The 27023-nt window shown below is 35.9% G+C and overlaps 1 protein-coding gene across 2 annotated transcripts in view; it reads left to right on the top strand.

The window, feature by feature from the left end:
- LOC134531241 (peptide deformylase, mitochondrial-like) overlaps positions 1-27023 on the top strand; it is a 76081-nt gene that overhangs the window by 22614 nt on the left and 26444 nt on the right. For both annotated transcript variants that reach the window (XM_063366929.1, XM_063366930.1), the window contains exons 2-3: positions 19236-19406; positions 26489-26609. In XM_063366929.1, the coding sequence (XP_063222999.1) occupies positions 19236-19406; positions 26489-26609 (292 nt within the window). The remainder of the gene's footprint in view (positions 1-19235; positions 19407-26488; positions 26610-27023) is intronic.

Raw genomic sequence — 27023 nt, 5'->3', positions numbered from 1 at the left:
CACCCGCACACCCACAAAATATCCTCGTCGCCACTGTTATGTCTGTTCATTGTACTTCGCCCGATGGGCTGCGATTCTGGTTGCCCGACCTAACACACATCGGCCATTCGGTCCTGCACCAACAACAACAATAACCTAATCTATCTATACTTCCGGCCTCCACACTTCTTGGCATGGCTGCCAACCTAGAACTATTGCACACATACACTACATATACCAAATAAGTATATTTATGTAAAATGTACATATCAGTGTTGCAATTAATATAAGTTTCAGAGAAAAATACCGAAATTAATTTTTTTGGGTTAAGGTTCACTCATGCGTGGAATTAACCTTATGTTACTTGATACTTATTGATACTACTTTCATTATTAATAATATAAGGTAAGTGCACCAGTGGTCGTCATGTTAAGGTACAAATAACACACAAACCATAGATTTGTTAAACTGTTTACGTAAATTTGAAAGTTGAACATTCTGTGAATAATTTCAAGCCTTCCTTAACCCGTATACACGTCAGAGGTGAAATTTGGTTTGGTAGTTTCGGAACTATAAACTTTTTAAAAAGTAATGTTTTCGTACCAGTAGTCACTACCGAAACTGTGTTGATCCAATGTTCGTCATGCATACGCACCAGAAGTCGTCACTTTTTAGAAAATTAATATGACATCTTAACAATTGTGTTATTATATCAGTAATTCAAAGGAAGCATTGACAAAGTAAATAATAATGAATCATAAAAATCATTAAATAAATAAAAATAAAAAAAAAATTGTACAAACTGTATACATACAAATATTTTAAAGCACATCACCAATAACTGCTCATATCACGGATACGTGTAACAAATTTCATAGAATAGAGCCAAATCATAGAAAAGAAAGTAGGGGAGATAGGGGCACCTTTCAACAGCTTGAATTTTATACCAATGGAGCCTTGTTTTGATTGGTTAATGGAAAACTAATCAAGTTCCACAACAGAACAACAGCTAGCAATGGATTTCCCTCCATCTCTTTTCATAAGTGCTTTCTGATTCAGTAAACACTGTTTTATGTGTTGCAAAGTAAAAAGTGATTATTGTTTTCAGCACTGCATTTTACAGTCTCTACTTTGATTGATGTAAGTAGGATTTATTTACCCAAGAAATTCTGCATCTAAAAATAATATGAACATCTTTAAAAACAGTTTCTAAAAGTAGTAACATTGCTATAACTTCAATGATTGCTCATGGGGCAGATATCAACAAACTGCTGGGGGTAGATTTCAACAGTGTTGAAATGTACCCCTTTACATGTATATGGTTCATTTAAGCAATAACATAGGAATATTACAGCTTTTTTGTAGAGTTCAATATGCCTAGGCCCATAAGAAAATGGCTGAGTCAAATGCTATTACTAAAATAAGTTAACTATCATTAAAGTATTAGGCATGTGTATGTAATGTTAATACTTATACCTTTTGTTTTCTCTGTATTCCAACTCAAAATTATAATAAAATATCAAAATTAGGGTTAAAAATAATGGATTAAATGTGTATTTACATTATAACTAAATTGACCATTTAAATCAAAACTGAAAATTGCAGAAAATGATTGGCGGTTATCAAATCCTGGCAAAACTGTAACCATTCATAACCTAGCTGCTTTGACAAACACAGCATATATTGCTTCATTTACTCCTAAAAAATCACAGCAGCTTTTAAAGCAACATATACTTGGCAAGTGTCTCGTCTTAAGACGATTCTGCTGTTTAAAACTTCGCACCAGAAAAATCAAAACACTGTAAAAGAAACACAAGTAGACCTGAAGGAATTCTGACACCTGAAGATGTTTGGCCTTTTCCAAAAGCAGAACCAAGAAGAAAATTAAAAACTGAGTTGAAGATGAAACAATGAAAAGGTTAGAAAAGAAGTCAAAATTAGGCATGAAGAAAATGTAATTAGAGAAAATAATCAAAACTGGAAAACACAAGCCTGCAAGAAAATGTTTCAATGATGAATATTGTGATAGTGAAGGTAGTGAAATTGTTTTGTAAGACGAGTCTGATTGTAAAGATATATAGATCAACTTTTGATTTCCACATCAGAGTTTGAAGAAAATGTATGTTTGGGAAATAATGATACAGTAATTCAAGTAAATGATTTTGTGCTAGTTTCTTTTGCAGGAAAGAAGTACTAAGTCCTATTTGTAGGGCAAGTAGAAGACCAAGAAGAAAACAATTACAAAGTTAGACTCATGCAAAGGAATGAAGACTCGTAGAAATTTTATTTCCCCGAAAAAACGGTATTACATTGTTGTCAGAAGTGACATTATGATGAAACTCCGCAGTCAACCATGAGTGGAGGAACATCTTGAGCCATTTCTTCTATGGCATTTGCTGTAAACTACCTTCAGTTAACAAGAAAATAATGTAAAACATATATGTTATGCTTTAAGTGAATAAGATGATTTAACCATATCTATTAATTTTATATTTTTTTATTTTGTTGCATTTGTATATTGTTATACATATATTAGCTTATTTGACTTATTCCAATAAATGTTTTATTGATTTGAAAGTAAAAACAAATGTTATTTATTTGTTGAAAGGTACCCCACCACCTGTTGAAATGTGCCCCATGGTAGGGGTACAATTCAACAAAGGTAAGCGGTTCATAAAATATAACCTCATAGTTGAGATTAGATACTGCAGTAAAAATTAACAAGCTGCTCAACATACTATTAAAACTAATGATGCTAATTACCAGGATAAAAAATAAAATGTTTAATTTAAAAATATTATACAATAAAATTTGTTGAAATTTTCCCCCCTCTCCCCTACTTTAGTTTTGATATCCTTTTCGACTTCAAGATTTGCAAGTTATATGAATAAATTCTGTAATAATTTCAATTTATAAATAGGGTAAATGACAAAAAAATATTTCCATAAGAATACACAAGCTTATTTTATTTTGCGACCAATCCGTGCAGACTTAGCATGTAGCAGTCAGAATAAGCATCAAAATATATAAAATACATTTCAAATTGACGATGTCACAATTAATATAATAACCATTAACTGAAATGTTGAATTTAAAAAGGAAAGTAATTCCCCAATGAAACACACATTAGTGGAAATATGTTGTTAAGTACTACAATTGAAATAAGTGAAATAACCAAATACACATTTTCATGAACAGCAGAAATATAATATACAAAAACAAACTGAAATAAGATGAATGTGAAAAGTTTAGAAACTACAAATGACATAAAAATATATACATTTAAGTATATGTGAAATTATTCTTGCAAAAACTTTTTAAAAAATTGGTAAGAGAAATTTTTTAATTTCACACTCCACAAAAATTAGCATCTAGTATTCTTACTGTTCAAAGACATCAACTGGGCCTTTAAAAATGTATCGCATTCTGGCACCAGCAACATTCATTGAAGGCATTGGAAGAATCCCTTCTACCTGACACCTAGTTACAAAAGAAATATCTTCGTCTTTGGTGGTGAAAACCTTTTTAGTTTTGTCCACACATCGCATCCCCAAAACTTTCAAGTCTTCCCCTTGTGCTTCTTGAATGATGCAAACATACCGGTACTTGGTGGTTGCACGTTTACCTTCCAAAAATGTCACAAGTGAAAAACTTCCAGGAAGAGCATGATCTTCAGGCATACTTTCGAGTTCCACAACATCTTCCTTTTCACATTCGTCGCTCCATTCATCTGATGACTCTAAAGGCACTGGATCATCGTCTTCTGATGATGTATCATCTTGGGTGAATTTTGCCAGAAACTTGGCTTTCAGTTGTTCTTTTTCAACTTTTTTCTTGTTCCTTTCCATTTTCCGTTTAGCATTTTTTTGTTCCTCTTCTTGCTTTTATTTTTCTTTCTGGGAAAAATATTCTTGTTATTCTTTCAAGCTTACAGCAGTTGGCACTTTTTCCTTAGGAGTTCTCTTGCATTTTTTGAGGTTTTGAGGTCCGGGCCAAAACAAAGCTCTCTTGAAAGGTGATGGGATAATTTTTCCAGATGGAGTTCTGAAAATGACTTTTTGAGTACAGGAAGCTGGTGAAATTTCCATAACACTTCCAGTATTAGTAGATGGTTTTTCTGTTGTAGAAGGCACACATGGATTATTAAGTTGCATAACTGGGAGGACTGCACTTCCACTTGTAGAAGGTAAGGCACAGGACACTGAATGCAAGGCACTGTACACTGAAGGCAAGGCACTGGACACTGAAGGCAAGGCACTCGACACTGAAGGCAAGGCACTGGACACTGAAGGCAAGGCACTGGACACAGAAGGCAAGGCACAGGACACTGAAGGCAAGGCACAGGACACTGAATGCAAGGCACTGTACACTGAATGCAAGGCACTGTACACTGAATGCAAGGCACTGTACACTGAATGCAAGGCACTGTACACTGAAGGCAAGGCACTGGACACAGAAGGCAAGGCACTGTACACTGAATGCAAGGCACTGGACACTGAAGGCAAGGCACTGGACACTGAAGGCAAGGCACTGGACACTGAAGGCAAGGCACTGGACACTGAAGGCAAGGCACTGGACACTGAAGGCAATGCACTGGACACTGAAGGCAATGCACTGGACACTGAAGGCAATACACTGGACACTGAAGGCAATACACTGGACACTGTAGGCAAGGCATCAGTTACTGAAGGTAAGGCATCAGATGTGGTAGGTAAAACATGTAGTGGTGCTATCAGCTGAACTTGTGGATCAGAATCTGTTGAGGAAGTTGCAGACGTGGCACCAATACCAGGTTGTGTGGTCTCGAAATTGTTTACATGTTTCCAAAACTCGAAGATAGATGTGTTTCTATATCTCCATTCCAAACATATCCAGCAGTGTAGAATAGGTTTAGCTTTTCCTCACGTAAAATGTATCCAGTGGTGTCACATGGAACTTGCACAGATGTTGGGCTCATTTCTCCTGGTAGAGTGGAGGATTTTGCAATAATTTTGGTTGCATCAACTGCTGATGGATCCCATGGGTGTAATCCACATTTGCGGAATGCATTTTTAAGGTGTTCAGGATGAACTGAATCAGTGATTGCTGTGTCCAGTATTTTCGCGAAATCCTTCTTTTTCAAAGTTGTGTCTTTACCATCGGAAACTTGCTGCAATCTCCATTCATGTACTGCCTTTTTCCATCCATTCTTGAGTTGTCTGAAGACCCCAACATCCATTGGCTGAAGCATGTGGGTGGCATTGGGTAACAAAGCAACAAGTATAATCCCATTTTCATCACAGAATTTACTTGTGTGCAATGTTAAGTGTGATGCATGCCCATCAACAAACAGAAGCACAGGAAGAAGAATGTTCATCTCAACCAGCCAAGGATGGAAGATATTTGCCAAAAACTCATAAAATACCTCCCCTGTCATCCATCCTGTTGGGGATTTTCTTATGCCCCACTGTGCTGGCATGGATACAACAATGTCTTGAGGTAGACGCTCGTATTTAAAACAAACCAGCGGGGGACATAATCTCCCAGCAGCATTACCTGTACCAGCACTGTCAGGCACTCCTTTTCGTCCGAGTTCACCTTCTGGTACACACTTTTGTCACCTCTACATGCAAGAACTTTGCTGCCTTTCGGGTTAAGAAACACAGCAGTCTCATCTGTATTGAAGATCCTCTCTGGGTTGGACAGAACTGCATCTAACTCATTGTCCTTCAAATATTTGCTTACCTCTTCACACCAAGATGCCACTCTTTCTTGTGTAACTGCTGCACGGCTGGCAGTCAAATTCTGAGGTGTCCTTAAAGTAAGCGTCGGATTTCTCCGTAGAAATGACTGTAGCCATTTTCGCCCTGGACGACCATTTTTAAATGGAAATTACCTGTTCACTTCTTTTGTCAAATGCTGAACACTATTCTGCAAACCTTCTATTTTAATAGGAAAACCGGTCTTCCCTACCATAACTGCCCATTCAACCAACATACTTTTCTTTTGTAAGGCAAGAATTTGGATCCATTTTCCTACCAGCTGGAGTTTTTCCTTTCACTTTATCCGAAAGCGTGTTCCTTGGTACACCATTCCTCTCAGCTGCTTTCTTTATGCTCAAGCCAGCATTAACATCATCAATAGCTGCTGTCATAGCAGATTCTTCATAAGCAAGAATTTTTTGTTTCAACATTTTTGCTGAAAAATAAAGATATAATTATTTTATTGCATATTTTGATGAAATAAAATTAAGTAAAAGTTAATTTCATACTAAGCAATTTATTATTTGTTTGTATGAAATCCTTCAGACCAATACCTATTAGAAATGAAACTTTGGCCCAACAATCACACTTAACCCTTAAATTGGCAAAAAAAAAATGTTATGAAAAAAATTTTTTTACTACTGTAATGGATGAACACTATCATCAGGTGATGTTAAAAAATAATAGAAAAAATATTGAGCTTCAGGAATAATTGGAATTTAGTTGTATCTGTCAAGATACATTGCCATTTTGCTAACAATTTAAGTTTTTGAAGGGCTGTATCCACAAAGAAACAATGCCAACTTGCTGGAAAAATTATCAGCACACATACCAGGTAACAACTTGCAGGACTTAATTTATTACTGAAGTTTATATGTTACCTGATGTAGAAAAATTCAGAAACAAAACAATAAACAAAATACTATTACTATTTTTATGCAGCTACAACTTTTTTTTGACACAATAATGTCTTATCCAGATTTTTCAAATCACCTTATTCTATGAACCATTCATGTTGTGCAACTAAAATATGTTGTTATATTTTACACATGTCAGATTTATTAACCTGAAACTAATGTTTATGCAATTCTCAAAAATATCACATCCATTCAAGTACTAAGTAATGTACCTGCAGTGAAACCATATCACTTCTTGTCCTGAAAACTGTTCATAATTTAATAGTCTGAAAAATGTCATCCATCCAAAGCACAAATGTTGTAAAGTTTTATACAGACAAAAAAAACTCACTTTTTAAAATGAAATTCCAGAAAGCAGTTACGATGTTCGACAAAACATAGTCTCTGATTGCACTTATGACAAATAACACTTGTCTGGCCTTTCACACAAAGTTTGCACCTTCCTTTACTTGTGAACACTGGAAAGTGACCAACCATGTCATATCTGATGTCTTCTCCTGGTCGTGTAGTAACAGGTTTACGGATTTTTTTAGGCTGCTGTTCTCCTAACTCTTGACTGCTTGGTTGTCCTCGCCTAAGTTTCCCATGAAGTTGTAATCCATCAGCTACTCGTAGTCGAAACTGTTTCAGGGTGAGATCTGAAGGAGTGTTCTTCAGTGTGCATTCTCTTTGATATAGTAACCACGCATTATTTACACAGATGTCTAAAATTTGGGAGAAGATTCCCATGTACCATCGATGTGTTTTCATCCTAGTCCTGTACAGAGCTACTAGCATATCCGATAAGTCTACGCCGCCCATGTGTGTGTTATAGTGTTTTACAATTTCAGGACAACATACATCTACTCTCTTCTTCTCTGCTTTGCTGTACCGCTTGATTGTGGCTACAGGCTCAGATGCCACATATGAACTTGCCAAGACTACTGCCCTGTTGTCGTACCATTTGATAATAGCAATTTTCTTGTCATCTTCTACTTTCTGATCATACGAACCGCGGCCAGATTTAGCAAGCTGTTTATCAGCTTTCAGTGGGCATCCCCGTAAACGGTTTGCCCGCAAAGTACCCAAACTAAATATGCCATACTCATCTCTGAGCCACAGAATCAGTTCAAGTGAGCAGAAAAAGTTATCAAAGTAAACTATTTGACACTGTGGATTTCGAATGGATTTGCACAATGCTACAACCACTTTCCCACTCATTCCAAGTTGTTCTTCCTCTGTGGTAAATGAATACCCACGGAATGTATCCTCCCCACCATACATCAAAAAATCATATACAATTCCTGAAACACCTGACCGAACAAACATCTTGTAACCCCATTTCTTGGGCTTGTTTTTCACGTACTGTCGTCGGGAGCCAGCTTTGGTACCCTTGTAGGGTATCATCATTTCGTCTATGGAGTGCCTTTTCTCACTTTCCAGTCTGATACAGTTCTAACGAACAATTTCCAAGACAGGCCGCACTTTATAGAAACTATCGTCGTTCATTTCTTCATTGTTTGCGAAATGCAGGTATCTTCTTAGAGCCTGAAATCGTTTTAGGGGCATCACACTTGATACATGTTCAAAGCTCATAGCTTCAGACCAGTAGTCTGTGTATGCAGGCATGTCCACAATACACATTCTTAGCAATATTGCTAAGAAATCTTTAATTTCATTGTGAGTTGTGTTGACACTTTTGCCGGTGACTTGTGTAGAATATAAATTGGTGTTTTCTACTATAGTAGTTATCAAATCATCACTGAAGAAAGACAAAAAATAGTGCACTGGTGTCTGAACATTTACTGGAATTGTGAAGTTGTTGACTGGGACACTTTCTTCTGTACCAACTGCATGACAGAAGTCACCACTGGTCCAACTGCAACAAAAACGCACATAATACAGTAAGCAAGTACACTGCAGGCTCTAAATTTATGGCATATTCCAACGACTGTACTAAGTGCGTACTGATCGAGTATTGACGTATTGTGTTCCAGATCTTCTCTACACTTGCAGAGTACTATTGGTTATGTTCTATTTGCAACTTGCACTTGAAAAATGTGCACAGAGTGCAATATTTTTTTACACTTATTTTAGAGTCTGCAAGCTTTTTTTTTTTTTTTAGAAAAACTCACTAGTTTTAAGCAATTATATGCCAATTGACAATTTTACAGTTTTCAATACACCCAGGACAGTCAAACGGAAAATGTCTTGTAAAGCTACTTTATTTAACCAATGTCTTACCTGTAAATACGTTTTGGCTGTGACTTCCTTGCTCCCTTGCGTTTTCCGCTGGCCTGTACTTCCTCAGCTTGGTCTTGAACTGCTGATGGTAGATGGTCAGTATTGACAGAAATGAAAGCATCTTCTAATTCCTCCTGCAAGCTGGGTGTCACATCATCTTCACTAAATTCTGCGGAGTGATGATTGGGAGGTTGTACTAGTTGGGTTTCATCCTTTTCAGTATCTGATACATCAGATCCCTCAGATATATTACCCTCAGGAGGAAGTAGGGCTAGTGCGACAAGTTTTGCTGCTCTTGATTGAAATTGATTCTGAAAAACAAGAATTATGTACAGTAATAGATGTGTATAAACTACTGAATATTTATTAATTCAAGGTTAAATTCTAATTTACTTCATATTTATGCTTTATTTCCAAGTTTTACAACTGAAAAGTCAGAGAAATCATATTTGTGAGAAATTGGCATTGTGTCTAATAAGATACATATGTAAGAAAAATCAAATTTGTGAGTACTTGGCATTGTATCTTAGAGGATACGCATGCCATAAATCTATTCTTTTGGGGGTATTGGCGGTGTATCTTTTGAGATACATAAAAATTTTACAGTCGTAAAAAACTAGTGGCACAATTATTCTAATTCGTAATACCAGATAACGAACGCAGAATCATTACAAAAACCATTTTTGTGCAAATAAACATGCTACAATTTTTTTTTCATAACAAAACAGCTTGATTTCTTACCTTATTTTCACTAACAACATAGCTCCTAGCGGCCATGTTGACACTGCAGGCTCTTCAAGTTACAGTAACACTCGCTAGATGGCAGCACTAATCACAAACCACACTACACACATAAAGGCACACAACAGTGCATAAAGGAAGACGAATGAAGCCATCTTGTAGGAACATGATTTTTTTCATTTGAGGTGTATCTTACAGGATACACTGTCAATTTAAGGGTTAAATATTAGCTGTATTTTAATATTTAATTTCACTAAATTGTCAGGCCAAAAATATATTTTGGTTCCCCCTAATATTTGGTTATCTTTTATTTATTGCAAATTTCAAAGAGAGAATGTGAGAACGAAAATGGGAATTTCTTTTTTCCAGTTGTATTCGTTAATTGCAAGTTCCAGAAGTCGTAATGTAGTGAACCAAAGCTCGTCATGGGTGACGACTATTGGACCTGATGCTCGTATTACATTTTTGCTTGGATTAGACAATGTGTAGTCTTTAAATACATTTAACTTTGTCATATGAAGTTATAGTTAATAATGCTTAATATTCACCAGTGCTTGTCACTTCGACGTACACTGGTAAATCTTCATAATCGGCGACCCGTTCGTCGTCACCCACAGTATAACAAACCTTGAATGACAATTTTTATAAAACGATACTTTAAACCTTTCATTAATATGTTCTTAGAATGCCAAACTCACAAAATTGTAATAAAACATTAAGTAAATAATATACACAATTTTAAATACACTTACCTCCTTTCCTAAATGCATTAAGTAATTCGTCTCGCAGCACAGAAACTACACATTCGCTGTAATATTTCCCGCCTAAATGTATAAAGATAGGTGTGTTCCGAAATTGATTGGTTGGGTGCGTTCATGACAACAACGTCTGAAGAAATTGTCATAGAGTTGAGGCAGTAGAATATCAATAATATTTCTTAATATCATTATAAATAAATAAAAGTGACGAGCACTGGAGCATTGACGAGAACTAGTGCATTTACCTTACGTCACTTGATATGATTAGTAGGCCTTGCAAAACAGAAAAAACTATACTTAACATGGTGCTTTTGCTATTTTGACATGGATACACTACATGTTAAAATTCTTTACAAATCAATTGAACTAATTTTTTCTGCTGTATAAAAAAAAAGAAAATAAGTCAAAAATTAATTGAATTGGGAAGTTACAGTTTTTTTTTTTTCATGAGCTTCTAACCTAGAAATTACCAGATTTCTGAAAAATTCGATAGAGGGTAAGGCCATGCAAGTCTAGGGAAAGATAATTTTGAAGGAGAGTATCTTTTCAGAAGAGAAAAATTCCCAGTTGTTCACTTCCATACATGTATTTTAATAATTTTCTTTAAAAGGGTGTTTTTATAACCATTTTGTCAAGTGGTTGGGTTAAGTTTATATATATGATGAATATGTGATAATATTGTAGATATTTATGAGCACTACATTCAATCCTGTATCTCTCCAGAAAACAAAGTTTTGTAATTCCATCTGGAGGTGAGAAACCTGCTAGTGAGCAGGGCCATGAGGTCGACTGAAATTCTGGAATAAATCATAAAATAGAATAAAATATTAAATGGAAAATGATTAAAATTGCTGTAAAAATATTACAGTGATATGTAATAATTTTAGATCAATATTTACTTGTTTTCAGAGGGCTAAAAAATTGTATCTTGCAGATTTTAAGGCTGTTTTTCACTAACAAGTTTACTACAATATTATGCCACCAGGATCAAGTGCATAGGATCTTTACTTACTGAATTAAAACAGCATCAGGTTCAACTCAATGTATACAGCATTATGCCACCAGGATCAAATATTTACAACAATAAAAAACTACTTTTAACACTTACCTATGTCTAAAATAACGTATATGTTGTATACATGTTTTTAGCTGTAATCAGAAAATGGAGGTGTACACATCTTCTAGAATTCTTAGACGAAACATGGATTACGCAAAGTAACCACTAGGGGTGTCCACTATGAAAACATCAATGTTTTTTTCAATTCGATAAATCAGAACTGTACATCAATGTATTTCGATGTATCGGGTGATTCCATTGTCACGTGTGGGACACTTGAACCCATTTTATATTTAAATTTTCCATCAAAATAGTAAATGTATGTGAATAGTTTGTATAACTCATGATGACATGAAAACACCACAATTAACTGATTTTTTAAAGATATAGAACTTTATAATTGTGACATAGGCAAAATAAAGAAAAAAAATATATATGTTGTCATGTGTGGGACATGCAGTTACTACCATTAAGTTAAACTTTCAGCTTTAGAGGCAAATTTCAGCAAAAATAGCAGAGGAAGGCCAACTTTAATATTTTTATTGTAATCTTTAAAGTATTATCTGTTCGATAAGTGTTAAAACACATTACATTTTTTAAATCTTAAAGAGCAATGAATATTTTTTTTTAGTGTCACGTGTGGGACACTTTACAACTTTAAAAATAATAAGCACACACCACCCTTTTTTAACTCTTCCGTTACCTTATATCATTGTTGTTTTCAATTTCAAGAACATCTTTTTATGTTTTGCGGACACCTTCCCCACTGCTTACTAGACTATGTGCAGTGAAGGTGTATATATATAAGGTCCCACTTTGAAGCGACAGATATTTATGTAGAGCTACTTCCTCTGTGTAAAAATCCTGTGCTTGGACAAAAATCAGTTGACATGTGTTATTACTACTATTCTCCGTTCACTCTTAGCTGAGTTCTGAAATAAACAAACACCGCCGTATCACTGCGCCGCGTCAGCAAGTGATAGGCTGAATTCATCTGGCGCGCCAAGCACTAGTTGCAACACACACACTTCAGTACAGTCGGTGCTAATAAAATAACGGAGACGTAATATAACAGGTAGCACTTTGTTCAGCGTAGATGGTTCATTTGCGAAGAAAAAACTATGCACTTTACGCCTAATAACCGTCTTCACAAAATCATCACAAGTTTTTATAACAGGATACTCAAGTTTCCTTTTCTTCCCGGAAGATGTTAATGTCCCGGTGTCCTGTAATTCTTTCCTTGCACGAAGCACACTGCTCTTCGAAACACGCCTAAATTCTGCAGTTAAATTCGCGATATCGTTCACACGACAATCCGGATATTTGTCTGAAAATGTTTTAAAAACATTCAACACAATAGTTTTCTGTGCACTTTTCAAAGGCTTTCCCGTTCTGTGTTTTACAAAACTCGGTCCGACGTCAGCCATAACAAACTGTGCGCGCGCGAATCCGAAATGCAACTGTTGCGCCGGGCATCAACTGTACACTGTACAGTACCTTTTGTCTATGCCACCGTACACACGGCGTCTGCTAACATAATTGTAAGTACATACTTGCTGACACATTAAACTGTATTGGAAATTAATGATGAATCGCTATAATGCTATACATCAACAATTGTTATAAAAAGACAGTGTAAAAATACTTACAAATGGTACGTAACCAAGGGGCTACTTCTTGCGCACGAATAATGTGCGCGGCGGCCGGCAGCCAATGAAAACGTTTGTTTACAAGAGGCTTTGTTTATTCAAAAACTCAGGTAACTACAGTATTTTAGAACGTTACAATATCCCCTCCACTACAGCGGTGTGTCCTCACGCCGATAGGTTTACTATTTTTTCCACAATTTACATTATTATACAATTATTTTACAAACATTTTTTTTCTCTTTTGAGTAAGGACATGCAGCTATTGGAGTATTACCTCTTTATGTAAATTTTCTTATGGTAACTCTCCTAGGTTCAACTGTGGTTCATTTCTACACTTCCATATTCACACCCTTGATCAGTCTTAATGTTTACAGGATTTCATTTCCTCTTAGAGTTAAACTAAAACAATTTCACTTTTTATACAATTTCCGGGTAGGCGTCTGTGTCTCGGGGGTTCTGGTTTGGTTACTGCCCCCACATGCGTGTCTTTACATATGCTGGACCAGCCCTTCCGATTTCAATTAGAACAGCCTCCCTGCTCCCTACGACAAAACATACCTGGTTACATATTACTTTTCTTATTTTGGTTTGTACCTTTCTTGGGTTGGTTTAAATAAGTCGGAGAGAGAGATAGTTTTCCATTTGAACTGATAAACAATTCGCCCCTTATTCTCGTCCTCCTGTGCTAATTATTTCTAAGTCTGGGATTTTTAAGGATGGGTTGGGAAGAGTCTTACGTTTTTCACTCTTTTCTGTTCACTGTGTAGTTAACAGTTCTTTTATCAGTTCATGAGTGTCTATCACTTGTGTATTTCACTGATGTCTTGTGCTTTCGGTTGACTCTTGACGCACACTCGGCCGTAGTGTATGGCGCGTTGTGTCTTCCTACCAGCTGTCTCATCTTCTTTTGCTGCGGACTAGTCTCTTGGGGTCAGCTCACCTTCCTGTCTGCTTACTGCTGGAGTAGGGGCTGATGCTTCCCACGATGAGTCTCAGGTCGGTGGGTGTAGAACAGTACTCCACAGGCTTCTTCTGTAGCCTCCCTGGAGGCCTCTGGCCTGGAGTTTCTGCTCGACGTCTTGTGTGCACTGGGTCAGTTGTGCTGTTGTCTTCCGTGGTTTCTCTTCTATAACTTTAAACATCTTCTTGTACAGAAGTCTCTATGTTTGTAGTTTATTTTGTTGTTGCACTTTTTGTTTAAATGATTATTAACTCTATATAGGGGTAAGGATAACTGGATCTCCCACCCTTTGTCTTAGTTACAACTTTCCTTTTCAAATTAATTCTATTATTTTACCTTATTCCCTAATTATTCTCATGGCTTCTATCTTTCTCCGACTTATTTTGTTATTTACATTTTAACTTGCCATAGTTATTTTGATTACCCCTTCCTTCATAATGTACATTGTTTTTGCTTAACCTCTTATGGGTTTACAATTTTATTAAAGTCTAACTTAACCTAACAATTCAATTATCCTATGCTTAACATTTTGACCATTACAGCTATTTAGTCATTATGACACTTATCTTTATTATGTAACCCTGTGACATTTTTATTTTCTAATTTTTATCATTGTTTACTTTGTAACAAACTTTACATAATGATATAACTTCCTCATTTCATAGCTTCATAACTACTATTTTATACCTGGTCAATCAGTTAACATTCTTTAACTCCTTATATAAAACAATATTTAACATCTTAAAATCTACGTTTATTCTTCCTTAACTGGTTCATACCTTATAAATTACTCATTTACTTCTTTTTCTACTCTTAACCATATGTGATACTTGTTTCCCCCCTCATATTTAAATGTTGACCTAACCCTCCTTTGACCTTGAATAATCGTTAGAGGATTATTCCCACAGGATGTCTGTTCTTCCTTGGAAGGTGACTCCTCCGTGACCTGGTTCGTTTGGGATCGGCATCTGGCTTTAAACATTCTCCACAAAACAAATATTAACAATATCATCGCTATTAGTGTTACTGATAACACATGAGGTTGTTTCTAACACAAATAATCCCTCTGCATTTTCCGCTGTAGCTTTGGGCAATACTCCAATTCCTATTAGAAATGGATTTCTGATAATAATTAAAAGCTATAACATACTATTCCTAATGCCAAAGTTTGTAAGTTTCTATAATAATACTGCACATATCCATGCAGTTCCTTTAGGTCAACTGGTGAACTTTGTTTATATGTTTCAAATGATACATTTAAGTGGGGAATGGCTGAAGGCCAGTCCTCCTCTAAACAATCTGTTAAGTGTGGGAAAATGGTCTTTGTGGAAGTGAAATGTGATGGGAAATGCAAATGTTTTAATTTTGACCAAGCTGCTGGAATAACATGAATCATGTCAAATTTCGTTGTAGTCTGGTAATCACAAGGGTATGTTTCATCTATTTTCAACTCTCCCTCCAGATACATTTGACAGTCACATGGAACAGCCACATCTAAAGCTCCTGGGCGTCCCCTTTCGCTTAAGACCTGACTTTGGTTTGGACTTTTGCTACACCAGCGTTGGTTTGAATTTAATTTCTGAGGCCAGGTTATTCTAAAGTGCAATGGCAGGGAGTAGCTTTACTTATCGGTTGGAACTGCGCCCCGGTGATGACTCCCACTGATGGTTGGGTGGCTGTCTCCTGGCGGGCATCCAGCATCCTCCCGTTCATCATCGTGCTGGCTGCTCCTTTTATTTTTCACCTGTACACTTCAAATCATAGTTTTAACACCACAATAATTTTTTTTCTGCTATCCTGTTCACCCTAACAAATTATACTTTTATTAGGTTGAAACCCTTTATTTTATTTTTGTCTTTGCTTAATCCTTAACACTTTCAAGCCCAGCTATCATGTTATTGTTTTGGCCTGACATCCCAGCCATTTTTTGTTATTTTCATTAAAATTTAAATATTTTCTTTTGAGAAAGAATTGAAATATCTTTACGGCTATCAAATCTTTGAGACTTTATACTTCATGAAAGAAAAAAAAAAAGGAATTTATCTCATATTTTGATAGTAGAATATTTTTATTTTATTTTGAAAAAGTGCTTTTTTATGTATTTATAGAAAACTCAGACATTATTATATAAGAATAAAAAAAATTATTTATATCAATGTATTTACATCTTTTTCTTATAAATATGAATTTGACAGTTATTATTTTGTAAAAAATTAAATCTTACTTAAATATTTTACATTTGACCTTTTTTTTTGCACTGTAAGAAAATTATATTTATTATTAGATATAAAATGCTTTAGAATTGATACTTTCTGAAATAAAAATAAAATAATTGCCTAGCGAATTGCAAACACTGTTTAGATCAAGTATAATAATTTAAAAAAGTAAAATATTTTACATGTATCATAAATTTGTACACTGTAAAAATATATTTACATAACTATAATATAATCAAGAACCAATTTGTTCTCAATATAAAACCTTATCAGTTACTACTTGTAGGGTAATGAACACTATTTGAGTGTATCAAACTCACAACAAATAAAATTATTTTACATGTAATTTTCTACACTGTAAAAAACACCTATTTATATAGTGGAATAAATCTCTCAAACACTGATACTATCAATAAAAACATCAATTACTGCTTGGAGGGTTATAAATACTGTCACGTTGTTAAAACGTATGCAACAATTTCAATGTTGTGAAACAAATCCGAAGCTGTGATGATTTCAGAGTGAAATTAAAATCTGTGCTATGATTAAAAAGGTTATTTCTTTACTGGAACGCCCACACATCCACAACATAACACTCTACATCGGTTTGCCTACGTTGACTCTTTCTGGGGCTACAGGGGCTTAACTACACGTTTCCGGCAACATGTTTACTGGAAAAAATGGTTGCAAATAATAAGAGCTTTCTACCCTCAAACATTGTAACATGAATTTTGATACATTCTGTATAAACCATAGTGTTACTGATGTACATCCACAAGAAAAATTATAATAAAGAACATAATTGCAGTCATACACAATACAGCACTAGGCTAGTTGACTTGACACACTCATCACTAGACTGCAGACTAGAAAATAAATTGTGCAGGTAGAAACCTGCATATCTCTTCCTCCTTTGTCATCAGTAAGGAAAGGTAGGAACAGCTTAGTTGAAAAAGTACACGTCGCCGTGCCTTGAAACTGCGCTACTTATGCCTGTTTTGACCGCTGTTGTTTTTCTTTTAAAATATCAGTGAGGGTAGGAACAGCTTGGTTGAAAAACTGCACACCGTGCCTCGAAACTGTGTTACTTATGCCTGTTTTGACTGCAGTGTTTATACTGCCTTTGAAATGTCTTATGACACCCTATGGGATTACAATTCAGAATTTCCTTGAAAATAATCAGAGGGGGGGAGGGGTGAGGAGCTGTAATGTAGCTGTTCCGGAGCCTTCTACCTTCCTCTCCACGGATATTTGGATTGTTACTGCGCGAACTCTCCCTCCCCTCTAATCACTTGTTTATACTTTTGCTTTCCACAGGTGAAATAAAAGTGCACATTAAAACAAAATAAATTTCGCTTTTTGTTGCAAATTTTGTGAAAAATAACACCCCTTTTGAGAAAAAATAACCTCCCTTTTTTAAGGTCTTTAGTCATCATTCATAGACTTGTTCAGACCTGATATGGCCTATATTCAAATATCATGTTTCAGCAAACTGCAGCTCTGACACATCTCAAATGTATAAGGTTACAAATAAAGCAATAGTCAAGAAATTGTTCCTGCTTGTTTGTCTGTAATTATATTCTCTTCTGTTAGACATTTTACAATAAACAGTAAAAATAATTACATTAAATATGTGTATCAGTTTCATTATATAAATTTATCCTACAGCATTTACCTTTCATAAAAATAATCACCTTACAATAATTTTGAATAATTGTTTTATGGAACTAGTTTACTGATCAATAATCTATTAAATTGAGACACACACAGATAATAACCTAAATTGTAGTCCTTTCAAACTTCCTGATTGTTTCACAGATCTTGTTGTTTTGTTGTTAGTACTTTCGTCACAAATGTAGTGGTGTGAATTTGCATTGATTTTAATTGTAATTTTCTCTTGGCAATTACACAAGTGAGCCTATTAAAATAATTTACTCATTGTTAAGTTTTGTTAAATATAAGTGTATAAATTAAACGTAGCAGTTGTGCCAATGTTTTAGGACTGAATTTTAAATTATAGTTACAAAGTACCAAAAAATTGTAAAAGTTGAGGGTTTTACCTTATCTCCCTCTGTTTTCTATGGCCTGGAGAAACCATTCCATTTGCCACCAATCAGCTGTTTGTTAAGAGTGAAATTTTCAGGGTAACTAACTTCTGGGTTATTGTCATAGAGTAACACATTCTGTGAACTGTCAAAACTTTGTAAATGGACCATTGCCATCAATTTACAAATTTAGCATTACATTTTACTTTTCACATAATCCTTGGACTACTTTAATTTAAAAAAAAATTATATCAGGGTCAATTTGACATGGAATGGTTTTGGACTTGATATAAATATTTTGTTTATTCAACTTTAAATTTGAAATCTAGTAAGAATGTTCTTTAACGCTTTGAACTTTTTGTCGGCTAAAATCAATGGTCAGGAAACCATTAAAAGAACAGTTAATATTATTTTTGATCAATTATTTAAATATTTTGTCTTTACCTAATGTTGTTAAACAACCTGTCTTGATTTGTAGTTAATAAGGTACGTACCTAGTTATAGGCGATCTCGTCACAAAGTCTTAATACTCAATTATGTTTGAATATGTGTTGTTAACATTTTTATTAATGTTAGGTACTCTATATTTTATTTTAAAAGGCCAATAATTACAGTCAGCACCAATCTGATATTTCTGTGTTCTTTGTTTATCCATAATCTTTTTCTATATTTTAACCCTTTATATTTCCACATATTAATGTTAGTTTTAGTGACAGTATGTTTGCTGAACTGTCTAATTTAATATTTTTTTATTACTACTAATTTAATTATTATTAATTTTCCATAATAACACAGTACAGTAAATTCAAACGATCCTGATATGTCTGGGACTTTAACCGGTTGTGGTGTTTTTTGTTAACATCAATGGGCCCCCCTAATTGAGGTTATGTGGGACACAGCAGGTTAAAGCATGTCACCAGGGTGTCACCAGGGTGTCGCTGTGTGCAGGTTATCCACTGCCTGAGAGAGGTGCTGCTCAAGTACGATGCTGTCGGGTTATCTGCCCCGCAGATCGGAGTTGCGCTGCAGATATTCATCGTACAGTTCACAGAAGCACACAAGCGTCAATTCACTTCCGACACGCTCAAGTTGCGGGAGATGACTACAGTCCCGCTCAAGGTGAGATCACTTGAGTGAGTTACTGCTGTAGTCTGTGCACGCTGAGGATAATCCCCCTGGCAATGAATTAGGGGATTGTTATAGAAACTGGTTCCAATTAGGGTAACTTTACAGTCTGGCAGCTTGGTAGGATCAGTTACCTTCTTTTTTATGAAAGCTGAGGTTATATAGGCAATGCCTGAATTTGTCTGAAGTACCTAAGTTTGCTGTTTCATACATTTTCCCAGCAATAAGTATTCTATCATGATTGATGTTCACTGTCCCAACTGTACCTTGTTATCTTGTGCATGTCCATAATTTTTTTGTACCAGCTGTTCCCAGCCTTCACTCAGTTTCTCCATGTAGTTCAGTAACTTCTTGCCTTCATTGTTTCTTTCTCCCCATCTGTTTCCTAACACTTCCTCAAAACATTTTCTATCTTCACCCACTTGTATTACTACCTGCCATTCCCTGCCCAATCATTTCTCCAGTTGTTCCCTAAACTTCTCCTTCTCCTGGGCTAAGCAGCCCACTTGTGTGCAGACACTTGGAGCACATCCAGTTGCTTTCTTTTGTCATACAATACTACTTGCATGATCTGATCACTGATGCCTTCTACATCTTCCTTCATACATTCTCACTCCACCATCCTTCCTTCACTCAAGCCTCAGTTCCATCTGTCCACTACCTCTCCACTCTGTTGTAACATTCACAATTTTCTCTACCCTCTCTCTGAAGTACCTAAACATAGCTTGGGTCGTTTTCCAGTTTCATCCATCCGCATCTCACATTATTTTCTCGAGTAGGTTTTAAAAATCAGTTGCCAGCTTACTCTGCCTGTCGCGTCCTACACCTGGCTGATCGGGCTGCCACCTATAGGCTGCCAGGTAAACCTGTGGTCCAAGCAGTGTAGCAGCCATTCAAGATGCCTCGTCCATGCCTGCTACTGTCTGAACGTGAGCCTTGCTGATATATATTAATTTAAGGGCATATTTTTGTTTACATAAATACTTATTATCTTACGTTATACTTTTTTTTATCAACAGTTGTATGAAGCATTCAAGGTTCAATATTTGCCATGAATTGGTAAATGTTCCAAGCCCACACTCATGTTTTGCAACTGCAACCTTTCTTTGTACGCTAGCCCCTGTAGTCTTCCTGGAGCTGCCCTAGCAATTCATTGCCACACATCAGGATATCTGAGGACAATCAGCCATAGCCTTCTGCAAGAAATATGCAGTACCGCGTTTTCTCGTACAATCGTCGCACATTTTATTCTAAAATCAAGTTTGAAAAGTAGGGGTGCGACGATTATGCGGGAAAAAAAATTTTTGTTAGGTAAAGTTATTCATAAAAACAAAACCCGTTCATGGAAAGTACTTTTATTTAAAAAAAGGTGGAGTATACAAGAGCACGCTAAACAATCTATATTAATAATTCCTTAAACAAAAACCTTTCTTCAACTTAAAATAGTAAAACCAAAACTCTAACGCGAACGCAAGCCACTTGAATCTGACGTGAACTAACGTGTCGTAGTACACACTTGCCACGAAAGAATGCGGGCTTTCAAATGTAGTTAACTCGGCACCTGACAGAGAGCGCCCGTTGCATCCAATCGGCGAGATATCAATATTCGACTACGTGCGCGCGCTCTATACGGGAAGCAACATAACCAAACATGAATGATATGCTGGCTACATTTTTATAAGCGGTACGCCGTGGCAATGCAGACAATCAGATAAAGGAAATAACGTTTAAAAACGTCTTTATAAGAAAATTTACACGTCAAACAACTTTGTATTTCCGTTAATCAAATAATTAAGTGGTAATGACCGAAATTATATTTTAGATTATACCTACACCGCGGCAACGCAGACGATCAGATAAAGGAAATAACGTTTAAAAACGTCTTTATAAGAAAATTTACACATCAAGCAACTTCGTATGTTTCCGTTAATTTGTTAATTTATTAAGTAAGTGGTAATAACCGAGTAAATATTAGATTTCTACTTTAAAATACATTGTTTTATATATGGAAAAGATACCTACACAAAGCGCTCGGCATCTACTAGCGGGACCAAAAACATAGTGCGACGTTTACGCGAGAAGTTTTTTTATCCCAATTTTGACAGCCTAAAATATGATTGCGACGATTACGCACGTGCGACCATTATGCGATAAAACACGGTATTTGCTTGGCGTGATGTAGGGCAAATCATAGAAAAATGAAATCAGAAATAATGGACCAAAATGTAAAACTTGATTTCCTTCTGGTCAAGAGTCGAACATCTAACGTCTAACATCTAACAACTATAAACCACAGTGCATTTCTAAATTTATGTTTCAAAAGAGCTTTTATCTTTACAGATACAGTAACTATACATTAAAATTTCAGGAAATATTTGACTATCTGAAATTTATTTAAGCTATATTAGGATTTGGTATGTTCATATTAGAGTACATATATGAAAATAGTAGCTCAATAGGTAAATTTTAGAGTAGGTGCTCATAAAAAAAATATTTAATTTTAAAAATTGTGTTTTTTAGTAGTTTGATGTGTTCTGATTATACTGTTAAAGCAGTATTGCCATATTGAATTTATTTTATCAGTCACAACTAAAACTAAAAGTTTGTTAGGTATTTTTAAACTATAACCAAATCATTTGCATGATTGCTTGGGCTAGCTACATTTTAAATACTGTATTTTCGTTAGAATGATTGGTTAGATTAGCTACATTAAAAATATTGTAAAATTGTTTGAGTGGTTGGTTAAGTTATCAAAATAAGGCGGAAAGTTACTATAGTGAAAGCTAGATTGTGTTAAGTTGGCTACATTAATAAATTTTTAGTCATTCCATTTCTAATGGATATTAAAATTTTAATTTGGACAAAGCAGAATATTTATCTCAGCATTGTATGAAATGGCAGTTTTTGCTATTGTAATTGCATTGTTTGTTCATATGTTTGATTAATAACAACAACTTAAAAGTACAACCACAAGGAAAGTTTTTTTTTTTTTTAAATTTAGCCATTAGGATGTTACCAAAATTGAAGGTTTGTCTCACCTTTTCGTACAAAATTTTGTTCCATCAAAAAACACATAATTCAGATACTTCCTGTGTCATTCCAGAGGTTTTCGAATGTGTCTACATAAATTCTAAAGACAACAAAATAACTTTACCTTAAGAAATAAGTATTTAATTTTTCTGTAATGGATAATACCTGCCAAGTGTAATGGATGTTACAAGTAAGTGCCAAAACACGTACTTAGAAACATACATATGTAAATACAGATAAAGATGATGGAAATTATAATTTAATTAACCCTTTGCATGCCATTTAATATACCACAGGCCACCTGTCCATGTCCAATTAAAATAAGAATCAGTTAAATTTACAGAGAATTTTTGACTGAAAATTGCCTGCACCTTATTGGGTTCAATCTCAACACCCAAAATATTATAATTCTGCAAATACACAAGAAAAAGTGTCCTAAATTGTTTCAGGAAAGATTGAGCGTAACAGGTGAAACAATGGTAAAATAAGTACATAACGCCCACAGTTTCTAGCAAGCCGCTATATGCAACATGTAAATAGATAACAGTGAGTAGTGAATTAACATTTTAAAATCTTGGAATTAATAAACCACAATGATTAATTTATGATAGTTTCTTACAATATTTAATGTAACAAGAAGTCTTAATACATATCAGGTACTAATGACATACATATTTGGAGAGCATGAGCTCAATAAAGGACTAAAGATAAAATACAATATAAAACAAACAAGGGACATATTATAGCACAATGTGCATATTAGCACACTCATGTACTTTATAAGCAATTTCCAGCTCACAGTAACAGGAGTGGCCAAGTGTGATGCAACGGACTAGCAAGGGCAAAACAATCACGAGCATCCGATCAAGGGGCCGCAGAACAGATTACAATAGACGAAGATTCAGTATTCTTTAATACCGAACAAGGACAAAACCCTAACAGAGTGGGCATATAGATAACGAAATTCATATTTACAGTAATGGAGAAAACCATAATGTTATAATAAACACAACTATATGTCTAAGGGAGAAGTTATATTGCCCACACTGTTCAGCGAAAAAACAATTTATAATGAAAATAGAATTTGCTTGTCTTATTATGTTCATAATACAGATAAATAAAATTGAAAGGAAATTGTGATCCATGAATAATGAACTTCAGTGGCCAAGCCTATGTTCACGTAAAGAATATGAAAAGCATTATATTAAATCAATATAGAAATTTTGAAATTGGCAAGCCGAAACAACAATTTAGAAAAAGAAAACATTAGAAATGAGTTAAAGCAGTTAGGTAAGTTTCCAGTTAAGTTACGTTAAAACATTAATCCAAACCAAATAATTTTGAAGGTGGCGGCCGAAAGGGAATTTAGACAAACCAATTTAGAAATATATGACTCTACATTAAGGCGAGGGCCACCGCCTCACACACAACTCAAACCAACTTACATGTTTCCCCTGAGGTCGCACACACACGTAGGTCTAACTGAACCTAATTGACTACATGCTCGTAGATTACAACAGCTGACAACCGAGCCTGGCAAAAATCAAGGAAGAAAGAAGCCCCTGACCAAATTACAACTGTTTTTATAACATCGCGCCGCAGCGCGCGCATGCGCCAATCAAGAGAGGGGGGGTGAACGAGTAGACATAGAACCACTAGGAGGGGGGGGGGAAAGGAGGGAGAAGGTGGAGGGGAGCGGAGTGCCGGAGGCCGATACGGCGCGCACAGTTCAAATCGCTACAGATACATTAAAAAAAAATAGTGGCTTTCTGCTGGCAACATGTAATGTACTCGATAATCGCTTACTAATGCTATATGTTCACATAAAAAAAAATTCCCTACTTACACAAATCTATTGCCAATGAATTATAATCTACTGACACAATCCTCCAATTTTTGCAATTAGCAAACTGCATTGCTTTTCTGATAAAGCTGCCATTCTATATCACACTTGCACAAGTCTTCTTTCAAAAAACTGTAAGTTCTGCCAGAGCTGCTTGTTGATGGTGCCTGCAAGATGCTGAGTATGTGTGCAAAAGGAACCCAGCACACATCGTCTCGAGGTGAAGGCCAGTAAAAGGAAGCACTTGGACCGGCAGGGTGCATGAAGGTTACTTGAGCATCTTCTTCTGACCTATCAATGTTGTTTACAGCACCAACGAACCATTTTTTGTCATACACACAAGCTGTTTAATTAATTATCTTACGACCAGTATCGGTCTTTTTTCCATGTAATACGTAATTCGAGATGTGACCACGTGGTGGGTCACTACACCTAAACCGATTCGTGCCGCGGGCGTTTTATGCAGTTTTAATCGTGTACGTGTGTGAGTGGAGTTAGCCGAATAAAACAGGTGTGTAAATCTAACCGTATTATTTCATTCTTTTAAATATGTGTGACCACGTGGAGTGTGACGGCGTGTGGGACGCCTAAGAGCCCACTGCGTAGAGAATAGCGTGCCTGACACTGAGAGTGGGCAGGAATTAGTGCTAGGTGTTTTCAACTGGGAATTAAAATCACGCCTCACATGGGCGACGTCACGACCCTGCTAAAGAGTCTCATATAGGTCCGTGCACGTGGCACGGTGGCGCCCTTAAAATCCCAGCATTCATCAAAAACCCCTTTATTAAAGATCAGAGACCACGGCCCCCGTAACAATGGGTTATTCTGTTGATGCCCAGACTACAATGCTACCGCACTTGCCTTGGAAAAATGTATTCTTTACCCTATCACCAACTTGCAGCGTAAGATACAGTTTAAATTGTGCACAGAGTGAATGGTTATTTGCTCCTTCTAGTGCAATACTTCTTTGTCACTCTTACTTTAATTCCACAGTGACATACACATGGGGTTAATCATAACTAAGTCCAAGTCCATAGCTACAACGGTGTGGGTGGCGTGGTGACGTCTGCGGCAGGCGGCAGTAGAGTCGGATGTGACAACGTCGTGGATCTAGTTTTTCCTTGGGCGTTCTCCGCTGGTCTGCCTCGCTCACTCAAAGACAGAGGGTTTATGTACCTCGAAAAGGCCAGGCCAAGAACTAGCCTTGCTGGAAACTTAAAATCTTCCGGCCATGCAGCGCTCAGTTCAACAAGACTGTTCCATGGCATTTTTTCTCTTTGCTGCTGAGGGGGTCACCTACCATCCAGGCTTCCTCCTTCAGTTACAGCTTAGCGGGCACTATCACAACAATTCACAACTTGCGAAGTTACGTATTTAAGTTCACAGAAGTCACTCCATTACAAAATCAAACAGTTCATTTTATATATTTTTTGACGTGACATTGTCTAATAAATCAAACGCCGGCTGCACTCACGCAAAAGTGTCCTGTTATGCTTATTGTCCCGTTATGCTGTGTCCCGTTACACTCATTGTACGCTTGCGCTGCATCTCTCTCTCTCTTCCTCGCGATTGGAACAACCATCGATTTAACTTTTTCAAGGCACATTAAACTTGAAACACACTCATTCGTTTCCTACTTTTCCTATCATCGTCCTATCCTTAACAGAATAACACAGATTGGAAGAAGTTAAATAGCAACCATGTATAAAAGTTATAGTAAAAATAATCTCTTCGTTAAAGTAATAAACATATTTGAAATAATGAGTGCAAATAAAAGTAAATTTATCAATTAAACTGTAGATTTTATTTCACTCCTTCTTTGTATCCATACAAAAAAGTGGTAATTCAATAAAAATTATTCAATTTTATTCATAAAAGTATGCAATCATTTCATCAATGTTTTTTTATGACGTCACGTTAAACTATCGTCTGTAAACCGACTTTACAGACAACCAATTTTTTTAATAAAACTATAAAATTCAAAGATATAAGCATATATTTTCAAAAGGGCATAAGTACAAAATTCAAAATATCACCAAAACATTACCAGAGACCCAAACTTAGTTTTCCAAAAAGGAAACAATTTTTTTTCTGTCACAGTGCAATTTGCATTTGGCCATATTTTTAGCTATGGTTGGTTGATGTTATTACCAGCCAATGACGAGAAAACAGAAGAGAGGATGGGTGCATCTCTGCTCGGCAGGTGTTTGTCAACCCCAAGATGAAGGTCCTGGACTACGAGAGAGTGGTGTTCCCAGAGGCCTGCGAGAGCATCAGGGGCTTCCACGCCGATGTGCCCAGATACCGCTCCGTCGTCATCTCAGGTCATCCTTGCACTCGTTGCTTCTATTTTCTCATATTACAGTTCAAACTCACAAATGTTAGAGGTAATATAAAAGAGAACAAAACCAAATTACCTAACAAGTTTGATTCTAGTTAGCCCTACATAATTGTTAACAATAGATACAAATCTCATGTTATATATATTTGTTTTAGTCTTTTCTTTTTCATTTGGTCTCCTCCAAAATGAGGTTTTAGTTTTTGCACCCCCAACAAGAGGTATAGATGGACATTGTAGAGTCTCACCCATGAAAGTGTACGTTTAACTCCTACAAGTGAGAAGTAACTGCGTAAGTAAACTATGAGAAAATTTAGTAGGATTATGTACTACAGTATACTCCCGATTATCCGCGAAATTAAGTGGCAGGGCCACCGCGGATAGTGAAAATCGCGGATAA

Source organism: Bacillus rossius, chromosome 3 (genome assembly GCF_032445375.1).
Source record: "Bacillus rossius redtenbacheri isolate Brsri chromosome 3, Brsri_v3, whole genome shotgun sequence".
Taxonomy (NCBI): Eukaryota; Metazoa; Arthropoda; class Insecta; order Phasmatodea; family Bacillidae; genus Bacillus; species Bacillus rossius.
Note: the sequence above shows the minus strand (reverse complement) of the source record. Positions and strands in the feature narration are given on the sequence as shown.